This window comes from Patiria miniata, unplaced genomic scaffold (assembly GCF_015706575.1).
Source record: "Patiria miniata isolate m_02_andy unplaced genomic scaffold, ASM1570657v1 HiC_scaffold_13, whole genome shotgun sequence".
Taxonomy (NCBI): Eukaryota; Metazoa; Echinodermata; class Asteroidea; order Valvatida; family Asterinidae; genus Patiria; species Patiria miniata.
The window spans coordinates 11629555-11643331 of NW_024037051.1; the positions used below are offsets into that span (position 1 = coordinate 11629555).

General features: G+C 39.6%; 1 protein-coding gene across 1 annotated transcript in view; it reads left to right on the forward strand.

Moving 5' to 3' along the window:
- The first annotated feature begins 4295 nt into the window (after positions 1 to 4295).
- Positions 4296 to 13777, forward strand: part of LOC119721288 (disco-interacting protein 2 homolog C-like) — a 35885-nt gene continuing 26403 nt past the window's right edge. Inside the window, exons 1-7 of the mRNA XM_038191291.1 lie at positions 4296 to 4380; positions 7721 to 7792; positions 8875 to 8967; positions 10415 to 10537; positions 11195 to 11401; positions 12213 to 12341; positions 12935 to 13051. Of these exons, the coding sequence (XP_038047219.1) occupies positions 4296 to 4380; positions 7721 to 7792; positions 8875 to 8967; positions 10415 to 10537; positions 11195 to 11401; positions 12213 to 12341; positions 12935 to 13051 (826 nt within the window). The remainder of the gene's footprint in view (positions 4381 to 7720; positions 7793 to 8874; positions 8968 to 10414; positions 10538 to 11194; positions 11402 to 12212; positions 12342 to 12934; positions 13052 to 13777) is intronic.

The window sequence follows — 13777 nt, forward strand, 5'->3', positions numbered from 1 at the left end:
CAAATTTGAATATTAATATCCATAGACTTCTACCAATCGCCAGATCACTTTTGTTTTAAACTTCAGTAGCTTGTCGTTAGATCAGAGGGCATTATATTAGGTTCAAAATCCGTCATCACCCCTTTCATAAAAGGGCCAAAATATGAATTGAGTTAAGAAAAAGGTTACAATTTATAGCATGTGTACGGACCAGTGGCATAGCCAGGATGTACAGAGTGGCAGAAGTGCGACGAGCAAGATATTTTCAGTGGAAAATCGCTGAAGCTGATAGAAGCAAAATCGGGACGGTAAAAATTGACTCATTGGCCTAAATGCAAACGTATAGGAACGAGACGAATCTCTATTTCGCAACGGGCAAACAGACCTTGGCTACGCGCCTGGTACACCGTACGGACAGTGCCAAGACCATCGGGTGAAAACACTTGAAGGCCCCCGCCCTCCCCTCTCTCTTTTGGTTTATTCGATCAGAAGGGTGCACTTTTACCCCTGTATAAAAACTCCCATAGACACCAGTGGTAAATGCCCATTCTTCAAAATTCTTTTTAAATGATACTCATAATCTCTCACAGGTGAGGCTGCACAGAAAAATGACGATCCGAACATGTCATCTTTTATTTTATTTTCCATTTTTGGTGGGTTGACCAACGACTTTCTGTTAAAATTCTCACACAAAGAAGACCACCCCTTAAATGAGTGATGTTTCCCAAACTGGAAGAGTAGTCATCCTGAAAAGGGATCCCTCCACAACATGGCTAAATAGCGCCACTTTCGTGCCCAATTGCATCCAAAATGCTCAGAATTGCCTATCTCTTCAATTCCACAATTCCATGGCTCTCGGAACTCTCTAATATAGAAAAAGTTGAATGTATAACTTATTCATGAGCCCGATGGACGGATTTTTGGCGTGTTTATTGTACCCTTGCCCTTTAACTTTCACCGCCATCATATTTTGGGAGTATTGAACGGCGCCCTCGTGCGGCAGATGACCACTTTAAAACATGTTCCTTGCCCGATGCCGACCTAAATTTTGGCGGATGAATGGGAACTGACCAGGGTTACCGTTTTAGCCGACTTTCGGCTAGATCTGACAAATTAAAAGAAATGAATCTTGCGGAAAATCTAGCAGAATGAAAATTTTAGCTGATTTCTAGCAGAGTTCTGTAAAATCGGTGATCCTAGCAGAAAAATATAGCAGATAAGCTTCAGTCACTTCAAACAAACCCTAGAACATCGTGGATAGGCAGACCAGTCTAAGCGTTGAGGATTCCTAACGTTATAACGTGTACGACTATACAGTAAAGAAGGCCTACTAGACATTGGAAGCCAGGCTAGACACACGCCAATTGTTTTAAAAATATATATAATATTTTATTATTTTAGAGGTAATGTTATTTGAGTCATTTTTAAAGAAAGTTTTATAACATCTGCATGTGAGGGTAAGCGTTTTTAATGTGTTTCGTGTAATTCTGGGTGATGAAGCAGATTTTTGTTAAATCTAGCAGATTTTTGAAGTGCATCTAGCAGAATAATTTCCACACGGTCGCCCTGGAACTGTCATGACACAAGATGGCGCTTTGCACCGTTCAGGGTGCAGACCAGTAAATCGGTCCGAAATTGCCTGCGCCGGCCAAATCACGATTTGCATGCCCTCAAAATCTTCGGTATTTGAGCATGCTGTGGGCCATGAACTTGAGGGTTTGTAAAAAATATGGGTGGAAGCCGTGCACAGGACTGGGAGCTTGCAGTTCTGTGTAATTTTGATGTAATTTGGACCCTAAAAGCGCTCTATTTTGCAATGGAGTGTAGGCATCGTTTTTCAAAATGGCGATGGGCTTCAGGACTATTTTCATTGGTGATCATCTTCAGATGGAAATTTCTCCTAAAAGTCATCAGTTGACCCCCCAAAAATTGAAAAGAAAATGAAAGATGATGAAATAAGCTTTAATTTGATGTGTGTCTCGAACACCTTGGAGAGTTGTGAGTATTTTTCCCGAATTTTTGAAGTGGGAGCATTTACCATTGGGGTTTATGGAAGTTTATTTACTGGTCTGCTACCTATAGGGTGCAGACCAGTAAATCGGTCCGAAATTGCCTGCGCCGGCCAAATCACGATTTGCATGCCCTCAAAATCTTCGGTATTTGAGCATGCTGTGGGCCATGAACTTGAGGGTTTGTAAAAAATATGGGTGGAAGCCGTGCACAGGACTGGGAGCTTGCAGTTCTGTGTAATTTTGATGTAATTTGGACCCTAAAAGCGCTCTATTTTGCAATGGAGTGTAGGCATCGTTTTTCAAAATGGCGATGGGCTTCAGGACTATTTTCATTGGTGGTCATCTTCAGATGGAAATTTCTCCTAAAAGTCATCAGTTGACCCCCCGAAAATTGAAAAGAAAATGAAAGATGATGAAATAAGCTTTAATTTGATGTGTGTCTCGAACACCTTGGAGAGTTGTGAGTATTTTCCCCGAATTTTTGAAGTGGGAGCATTTACCATTGGGGTCTATGGAAGTTTATTTACTGGTCTGCTACCTGTTCAAGGTTTAGTTGGTTATATTACGCACTGTGCACGGGCGACGGGTACACGGACCTTTTTGTCAAAGGTATAGAAAATATAATACAAATGTACAAAAGTTTAGCCACTTCGTCACCACTATCGCATAAGTTTTAAAAACAAGAGATTATAGGTACAAAGTAAAAATGCCCCACCCAATCTCGAGAAGTCACCAGGAATAAAAAAAAGCAGATTTTACTGTATTTTTAATATCTATTACTTTTCCCAAAATTACACATTTACATGTATATTCAATTTTTGAATGTCAAATTGACCTCCCCCCCCCCCCCCCCCCCAGTTTTTGCAGGGTAGAATGGATCGCGCCACCCCCATCCCTTTTAGAAACGATAATTTGGGAACCGGAAACTAACCAGTCAAGGGGGCCGGCTTCTCATATGGTGGATTTGTTTGTACTCGTATCATCAGTAAGTAACCCAAAAATAAAAGCCTTTTCCAGGGCCAGGGTTGGTAAATATCAGATCTCCAAAATAGAAAATAGACGACTTTTCGCTTGAAAAGATAGGTGGCCTACTTGAAAACTACGAAGGCAATGTCAACTATATTTAAAAAAAAAAACACAAGTAGCGGAACTAAAGGGGGAGGGTCGCACCCCCCCCCCCCCGTTCATCAGTGACTTATATGTTATGATGTTAAAATGGGGCCAAAAATAATAAATGGAATGCTAAAGTTCCTAATTTTTCTCCTTTTGCCTTAGAATGCAAAAGAAAGCATAGTTGATTTCAAAACCCCCGCCCCCCGCGTTGAAGCGACTTGTGTCACGGTTGTTTCACGCACTGGCGTCCTACTCAATCTCGTTCTGAAACTGAAAGCAGCGAATCACAGCATTTGCAAAGTACAATATGGTAATACACGTTAACAGTACTGGTTTTGAAATGAAACTCCCTTGAAATTAATTCCGTACAGATATTGCCTTTCCCATGCATATGCTACACCGCTTTCTGCAAACCGAACCAATATTATTTTGAAACAGAGTCGAGGTGTGAAATACATGTACATGTAAAGGGTAAACACGTATACCCTCCAGCAGTCGAGGATATGTGTCATTTACCCGTTTTTATTGTTTTGATCACATGACGAGGCCTAGGCGTGAACCAAAGTGCGGTTCGTCTCGCCAAAATGTAGTCTGACGTCACGTACATTAACCGGTGTCTCATAAAATTTGTAACCGTGAGTTTTCAGAAAGTTGTACGCAGCGCACACACTCGTGGAACAAAAACATGCGAATGTCGCAAAAATGAGCGATGATGATTCCAAAACTCGAGCTGACTGCTACTCTTCAGGGAAAAACGTACAAAATTATAAGCCCATTAGATCGAAAAAGGCCCAGAATGTTTGGGTTTTAGAAATTAGGGTCTCAGTTTTGTGCAGGACATTATTGGATGCAACACCGACCGGATATTTATTCAAGATGGCTGCCCCTACGTAAAAGAAAGTGGGGAAAGTCGGTCGAGCACTGCGATCAATCTTTTGTTGAACTTGTTCTACAGATCGAATGGGGATACATGATTAAAAAACAAATGGAAACAGGGAAATTATGTTTAGCTACTTAGCCAGTCTTAGCCAAGCGTAATTCTACCAGATAACTAAACACAAGCTCGAACTACGTAACGTTAGTTTTTGACGCAGCTCGTCGAAGAGTACAGAATCAACGTAGCCTAGGCCTACAACATTGCTTGGCAAGCTTGGTGCTCAGCTAGCTGGAAGGACGTTTTGTCAAATCAACATGGCCGAACACAGGATAGACTCGTCTAAATTACCACCTAATATACGCGAGAAGTTGTCCGAACTGGAGCAGGAGTTGAAGGAAGGTAGGGTCTTACATTTTCTCGGTAGATCGGATGGATAAATCGTGTTGGTGTAATTAATAGGCCAAACAAAACCCACGACTCAGATCAGAATGAAAGTTTTAGATTTGCGTCCAAAATTTTTCAGATGACAGGAGGCTTTTTTTTGTTTTTCATTATTCATTATTTTTAGTGAAAAATCAATCAATGCGCGACTTCTTTTCTATCGCTATAATTGAGGGTGAGTTAGACCCGTGAAGGTGGCGTTGTATACAACGCCACGTTGTTGTGTATTTTTGAACCTAGCGAAAATCGATCCACCATACATAATTCCGTATGCATGTTGAGTACTCACCTAGAAATCTAAATTTGCCCGTCCGATTGTTCAGGCTGTGTAATTTCGACGAAATTTGCCATCAATAAAGACCCATACGAACGTGTAGAAATTTCATTTTAACCCGACAAGTGACCCTGACAAATGACCCCGGACGAGTCGCTTGGACAGATTGACGGCTGTTTCATGTCGCCACCCCGAAAAAAAAACCCCGCACCCGATTGGCTGCTCGGCTCATCTCGTGTACGTGTGTGCACATGCACGTGGGCGCACATGCGCCCGCGTGCGGTGCGGTGAGAGAGGAAAGGACTTGAAACCTGTCTAAAACGATGTCTCTTTTAGCTGCGACAGTAAACAGCCGTCGAATTATACGAAACAGGACGGTACAATAAAACGCAATGCGCATGCGCCAGTTGGGAGAAAATGGCAGCTAGCAGGACTTCATAAACTGGGGCCAGAATTTTCCTCAAATTTCGTCAAATGCAAGTTTTGATGTACAAACAGATTTCAAGACAGCTTCATATGTAAGTACTTATTACATTTGCAAAATAACGTCCAGTGTGTGTAACGGAGGGAGTCAGAGGGACAGTTTCGCCAGGTTCGGAAATACACAACAGCGTGGCGTAGTTTACAAGCCACGTTCACGGGTCTAAGGGTGAGTATGCTTCTAAAGCGTAAATAAACTAGGCTACAAATAAAGTCTAAATGTGAAAATCAAAATTTGACAAAGTTGGAGATGAAAGTTTCCATTGGTTGACTCAGTGAGTGCCACAATCAAAGGACCAATCAGATCAAGCGGTAGAAGCAGTGCTTGGTAAATATGCCAAATGGAATGGGGAAACCCGAGGAATAAAAACCAATGCTGCGCATGCCACACACAGAATGTACCCGTGATGTGTACTGATGTGTACTACGGGATTGATGATCGTGAAGTTGCGGGCTGGCCTCCGTCTCTAACATATGGCGACATACATGTACATGCACCCCTATGTGGAAATATGCCTTAGTATCTCATTTTTATGCGACTGAATTATGTTTTTGTGTGTGTCTTTTGTAATTGAGAATAGAATTTTTAGAAATATTGAAAGTTTTGCAAAATAATGAAATTTTCATGCGGTGAAGCAGACAGGGCTCTGGAGTGCTCTGAAACGTGCAAAACTAAATCAGGCCCAATTTACTCACAGTTTAGACAGCAAATTTCTCCAAAAATTCCACTGGGGCAAACAAAATGTCCTCAGTATTTCACCAACCAAGTTTGCAGACTCAATTCAATTTTTAAAGGAGACATTTCTTCAATATTTTGCACTTGAGAGGGAAGTCAAGTGATTTCAAAATGGGGCTAAATACTAGACTGGTACATGTCAATCCATGGTCCAACTATTTGAAAAGACTGACCTCTTCATTCAGTGTCAATAGTCTGGTGGCTTGACTATAAAGAAATGTGTAGTAAATTGAGACTTGTTCCCGCTTCATGCCACACAATTCTCATGCTGCAGTACTGAAGCTGTGTTGGACTGGTTGTTTTACGTGCCAGTCTATTTTCTTGTTTTGCATGTTTTCAATACCTTCAGTTTTGGGACTCTCATACTTATTGAGAGTCCCAAATTTTAGGACTAGCGGTGAAGGTGCGGGCGGTGGACACAAATCTAAAACTTTCATTCTCATGGCCTTATAGTACTCAGTTGCTCATGTGCTATTAATACGGCAGCCGTGACGCTATTTTCAACTGCTATTGTTACGTACGGCATTGTCTGACTCCCTGACCAAATACTAAGACTAGAGTATTCAACGTCAGGATATACTATCATTCAACCGAATGGTTCGCGGACTTCAGGCCTATTTCCCTTTAAAAAAATGCAGTGACTATCGTTACGGCAGCCATTTTAAAATGCGAATTTCAACTGTTATTGTTACGGACTCGTCTGGTTCCCTGACCTACTCAACGTCATTATCTTTGGCTGTTGGAACCAGACTATCAACCAAACGGTTCTTGCACATTTTTTATTTCACTTTTAAAAGAGTACTCCAAAGCAACGCCTTACAAAGAAGAAAATGAAATCTACTAAAATAAAAAAGGATGATTTGATTAAAAACATAAACATGACAAAAGTTAAGAAAACAATTCCACAAAAAAAAAAATGCACCCCGTCGCTAAACTAGTGGCTAAAGATTTTACCAATCGAGCTACTAAAGCGTGCTGGTTGGAAGGGCAGTTATAATATATTCGCAGTTGTGTTTTTGCAATACCGTAACGATTGCACTGTAAGCAGTTGAAAATTGGCTGCCGTAACAATAGCTACTACGATGTTAATATTTTTATAATAATATCCAAATCAATTATTTTAAGGTTGTGGGTATTTGATCATGAACCAGTCCCCGATTGTGTTCAGTATTGTACCAGCACAGCATTGAACATGCGCAGTGACTGTTTTGTTTTTGCGACTTAACAATTTTCACCATGACGAATCTTTGTCTGGTTCCACGCAAACATTGTCGTTGTGACTTCATTTTCAAGAGCCTCCAGAGGCACGAATCAGAAAAAGAAGATGAAATACTCTGCAATTAAATTCAGGATTCAATTTTAAACAATGAAATAAGACAATTCTTAATTTTTTGGACAAAAAATAAAGTTTCAAAATCATTGGTCACGCTGGGACTCAAAATCAAGCAGCGTTGCTTGCGAGGCAGGCACGCTATCCACCAGGCCATGGGTTGGCTTGATGAGAAATGGTTATTTACATGTAATATCTTATATGATGTAGACCTACTCGTATACACATGCATGAGGGCGCTAAATGATCTACCATTAAAAACGGGAAAAATGCGAGGCTGGTTAAGGCTAAATAAACAGATCGATTTAATTATCATTGACTGGAGCTTTGCCCATCAAAGGATTGCCCAACAAAGGATAAGTCAGTCATGAGATTATTCCTCTGCAAAAGAAATAACAAAAATTATTAATCAATGTATATTCTTTTATCAAATCATATTGCAGCATAATTCACTTCTGTATTTTTTTTCTTACCCCAGGGGACATTACACATAAAGGTTATGAAAAGAAGAAGCATAAATTGATGGAGCCCTTCGTGCATCAAATAGAAGGTTGGTTCTCTCCCAATTAAATATTTAAATCAGTTACATGTAAACACTTATAATATTCCAAATAAGAAGTGTACATGTACACAAACTTTCATGTACTGATGTGTTGACTGTTCAGCTTGTGTATGCGTGATTGCAATTTATACTGCAACATTACACAAATAAAAGGTTCATGTACACATTTTTACCTGTGAATATTTTGATATACTTATACATGTACATGTACATTGTGAACTGTTTGGACAAGTGAATTCATTGTTCAGGACAAAGACACACAATTGAGTCACCTCTTTTGTGGTCCAGTACAATATATGACCTTGCCCTGACAAACAAATGAATTTTGCAGTGACTTGAAACTCGACTCTAATGTTACACACTGTTCAGTAAAGGTGGCCAATATATGAAATGTACATATTGTATGCAAATCAAATGAGAAAGGTTGAACTTGTATGACTTTGGACAAAAGAATATATGTATACTTATATTAACTTAAAAGTGCTCTTACATGGTTATATTCTTGTACATACAGTACTAGTACATTGAGGTACCCAATATTTAAAAAAGGAAACCACTTTTCATTTGTAACACAGTAGTGGTACAAAACACTTAAAGAGTGAATTTGTTTCAGTCTTACACATTTACATGCTGTCATTTAGAAGACAGTTATGTGAACAGTATACAAATAGACTACAAATTAGTATGAGTCATAACTGATACTTCAGTTGTAAACTTGTGCACATGTATATGAAGCATGTCTTATGAATTTATGATACATATTTGAGTTGAAGTACAACGCTGTGACCTGATGAAATAGTTTGTTCATACATGTGTAAACATTGCACATGCTGGAGGTGATAAAGCTATTCAATTTATAAGGAAAACAAAGGCATAAATTCAAACTTACAAATGTAATGAGCAGGTAATATATACACCTTGCTGACATTTCAGGCTCCTGTTATTGAAGAGTAAAAAAAATGTAGTTCTGTGAGACCACATGTGTTAAAGAAACCATATCCCCTGTGTCTCATTATATCACAACAAACACAGATTTTGAACATTTATACATTTTTTATCTCACCCTTTAGTTTCAGAACAGGCAAGTGCTGCAGTGGCCCTCAAACGCAGCGGTAAAAGTCGCCGATATGAGCATCATGAACCGGAAAATAGATATCGCTCAGGTAAATGTCCTTATTCAGTGATTGGTTGAAATGTGCCTTTAACACTTCAAAACTCTTCAAGTTTTGGCTGTAGACAAGTTTTACCCATAGATATGCATGTAGAGTGTAGCTAGCAACACACATTTCAAAACTGTTTGTGTGAGTACATGTATGTTTAACACTTCAAAACTAATGAAAGGACTTGTACTTTGGTGTGGTAATTATATAAGCTCAGGGCAATCGGTTGGACTCTGCCATGCTACTGCATGCCAAATTTGCTCTGTTCAGTGCAATTTAAGTATGAATTCTACATTTAATTAACACTTCATAACCCCACACATGCAAAAACTGAAAGGATTTGTTTTTATCCCCTTGGCTTTTAAGCCAAGAAAGGGGGATCTTGCGATAGTGTATTCCTTCTGTGTGTCCATGTGTTCCATTTTGGTTAGGTTAACAGTTTAGTGTTGTCATATGAAAAGTCAGACTTCAATCTCAACCAAACTTGGTGACAATAATCTTTTGGTAGGAAGAATTCAGATCACTTCAGACATTTGAGGTCAGAGGTCATCTAGGGGTAAAATGAGGTCATTGACTTTGTTGTTTTTGGTTCAGGTAAACTGAATAGTACTGTCATATGAAAAGTCAGACTTCACTCTCAACCAAACTTGGTGACAATAATCTTTGGGTAGGGGGACATACATGTAAGATGACTTGAGACATTTGAGGTCAAATGTCATCTAGGGGTCGAATGAGGTCATTGTTGATTGTCAAATGAGATCAACTGAAAAGTGTGCTTACTAACTGTATACAGTCATCTCTTATTAATGCAAACTCAGCAGGACCTAGCCAAAATGTTTGTTATAATATCAGAATTTTGTATTAAAGTGGAGTGCCAGTCCTATTCACTGTATACACTAATGCACAGTCTGGACCAAGGCTTTATATTTGTTATAACCAGACATTGTATTAACAGTGTTTGTACTAATGAGAGTAGACTGTAAATACTGCCAGCATGCCAGGGGGGTCGCACTAGTTTGACTTGTAGTACTTTTACACTTTGAACTGAATTTTGATTTTCGACCTATAAAAGAGTTAACAGGCATGCAACTTTTCCTCGGATCAGTTCATTTCCTCTTATCTTATTTCCATGTCTGCCATTGAAAAGCGAAAAACACTGTACAGTCTTCTTAATCTTGTAGTTTCCTCTTTTTTGTGTGGTGACCTTACAGTTGCATGCCTAAGTCAAGTGGAAGCCTTTTTTTTCATTACATTGTCACCTGTTTCATGTATGAATTCTTAGTAATCAGGAATACAAATGTGATACAACTGTACATCAATATGAATGACTGACTTTCTGAAGCTAAGTAAAACTAATAGTGAAATAGAAGTTCCCAAGAATCTTTTAAGCAGGATCCAGACACATGTGCACAGGCTTTTGATGTGTGTTTGATACTGTCTCTGAATGCAGATGTTCGAGAGGAGGCTGTCAAGGTTGCACTGGCTAAGCACCGAGAGCGAGAGATGCCTCTTCCTATGCCATCCAAACGTCAGTCTTTCCACTCCAGTGCCGTGCCCATAGAAACTCCTCCAGGTATAGTGAATCGGAACATGTAGCCTTTGTCACATGTCAACTGAGTAACGAGTCCTGAAATATTCAACACATTTACCTTACATGTGCACGAAGGGACATACATATACAAGTACATATACCAATATGTATGTGTACATGTACATATATGTACATGTAGTATACATTTATCTTTGGAAACAAAACAATTCTACATGTACCTGCTAAAAGGAGTAAGTTTGCAGTTGCGCCATGTGATAAGAAATCTCTTTCGTGAATTTTGTGTTGGTCTAAATAAATCAGTTGAAGCTTAACTACTTGCTCATACATTTCCATGTGCTCCGTTTAAGTCATCAAAACTGGCCGCTATAAAATTATAAAAACTTTCTTGAATTAAATGTAAAATCCTGGCAATCTTGACTACAGATATATAAGGAAAACTTAAGTCGTGTAAATCACTATACACTGTATGCAGTACCAAAAAGCAGGTCTTGTGTGGCCTTGTCATGCTTGTAGTGTCATTAAAAAGGCAGTAAAGCCAGTTTGGATAACTTTCATTTTATGGAGCACATGAAAATATATGAGCAAGTAGACTGGCAGAGCATACTGTCTTTTTTGAAGATTTCCACACATTTTTTTTTCTTCTGCTTATCGACCTCTAACCAAAACATTAACTCTTAGATTCCGACACGGATGACGATTCTCGATCCTCGACTTCATCGCTCAACCGCCTCGGGGATCGGAAAACTGGCAGTCGGCCGACATCTGCAGGGAGTTTCCGCTTGCCTGGAATGGAGCCAGGATTCAGTGAAATGGTGAACCGGCAGGCTGCTGCCAATGGCCACCTGGCCAGGGGAGGTGCAAGGAGATTAGATGTGGCTAGTAATAGTGAGTATCACAACAGGCTTGGAATTTCTTACACTCAATAAAACAAGTACCCTCTCAATGTTGACAAAGACTGACAGACACCGTAATGCCATTGCTGCCCTGCAGCACTGAGGCAAAAATGCCACCGGTTTCAGGTGACAAAGAATGACAGACATCTAAATGTCATTTCTGCCCTGCAATACCGATGCAAAGATGCTGCAGGTTGGGCAGATTCAGGTGACAAAGAGTGACAAACACCTAAATGTCATTGCCGCCATGCAGCACTACAGCAAAGATGCTGTAGGTTTGTGCACATTGAGGTGACAAAGAATGACAGACACCTATTGCCATAGGTGCTATGCAGCACTGAGGCAAAGATGCTGTAGGTTTGTGCACATTCAGGTGACAAAGAATGACAGACACCTAAATGCCATTGCTGGATTGCAGCACTAAAGCAAAGATGCTACAGGCTTGTGCACATCCAGACGGAATTAGTTTGTGTATACTCAGCAAATCCACACATTCTTTTGTGGGTAAATAGCTACATGTTTATACATTGTATACATATGTAGCAGTTCCAGTAACTAGTACAAGATAACTTGTACCTTCATGTAGCAATGACATTCCTTTTTTTTTCAGTGTTAAAAAGTGTTATTTTGTGATGAGGACTTCAACATACTTACATGTAGCTATAATGCTCTCAGAACTGTCACTATTACAGTAGTATTGGTGTTTATACATTTGCAACTCAAAAATGGCATGGACAGTAGCGTACACATGTACATCATTAAGATGCAAAGCATAATGGTGTTGTTTTATTATCCTTATCCAGTGACGAGTTCTTCCATGCCTGCCTCCCAGCCCCCTCCTGATGTCACCACTAGCTCAGGCTACATCGCTGCACGGCAGATTGAAGATGATGAGGAAGAAGATGAGGATGAAGAAGATGGTGCATCATACAGTAAAACACTTTTTTTTTTTTTAATACAAAAGTTGAATGTTTATACAAGAATGGCAGAAAGTGAGTTGCGTAAGACATCTCGTGACCACACAATTGACCTATCTGGTGCGTTATTATTTGTAATAATTGTCATGCGAAACCTCTCTAATGATATCCTTCATATATAGGATCATTTGCTTTCATGCATTTTGTTTGTTTCCAAGTATAACACCACTCAAACATCCAAAGAAGTATGTTCAAAATCTAACCTGTTGAAGTTTCAGCTCAGTGGATAGAACACATGTTGAGAAAGCCCATGCACATTGTTTTTATCACGAAACATGATTTCGTCCATAGCACTCTTTTATTTCCAAAAATTGACTGATCATTGGAAATCACGTACATTTGTTGATTTTTTCCAAATGATAGCATGCCAGACGGAATCATTTCACGGGATGTTCAGTACCAGTATGATATTTAATCCAAGTAAGCTTTTGATAATAATTTGGTAGGTTACTTCAGGGGTAAAGGCAAATGATCCCGTATGCCTTTAAAAGGTTTGTGTCATTACTGGCAAATTGATTGCAATATCTTGTGGTACTACTTTGTCTCAGGGCCCATACCAAACAGCAAAGTGTCGGCCAAAATTCAACAGCTATTGAACACCCTCAAGAGACCAAAGAGGAAACCTCTGCAAGAATTCTTCCAGGAAGACGATGACGAGTTACAAGGTAAATGTGTTAATATTCAATTTGAGATGAAAAGTTACTTGACAACTGAGCTAGTCGCTTAAAACTTGTTCTACCTCATGTGAAGGCAATGTTAAAAATAAGAAACACACAAATGGACAATACGAAATTAAGCTGGTAATTGTTTTTGAGGCATTAGTTAAACTCTGCCATGGACTCTTATTGGGCGTGTGAAATTGTTAAAAATGAGCTTCAATATTGGGTTTTGCCCTTCACTCAGTGCTGTCCCAAGTAATTGTGAGACAAAAACAACTTGGTGGGACTCGAACCCACAACCTCCTGCTTACTAGTACTGGTGTCTTACCACTCGACCGCCAAGCTTGCGGGGGTCGGCTGGCTGGTTCGATTCTGATATAGCAGATAATAGCAGATGTAGTAGATAAATATAAGCGTTATTCAGTAGTGTAAAGAAAAGACTTTTGGTCTAGTTCAGTCACAGAAAGCACAAGACCGCTGCTGAAATCACTGGATTAGCCTAGTGTGCGATTTTTAGGACCTGTTCTTTGTGAGTCATTACTCACAGTTCAAACAAGAACAGTGCACTTGCAAGCATATCTACATGCCCAAATAATACGTGGATCAGGTGATGTCATGAGGGTTCATTGGGAATTTTGCCAACAGTGCTTACTGCCCCTGATAAGGTCCAAATGATATGTGTTGTTGAAAAACGCTATCGATAAAAGTAGCCAATATACGTGTGTCGTGGCT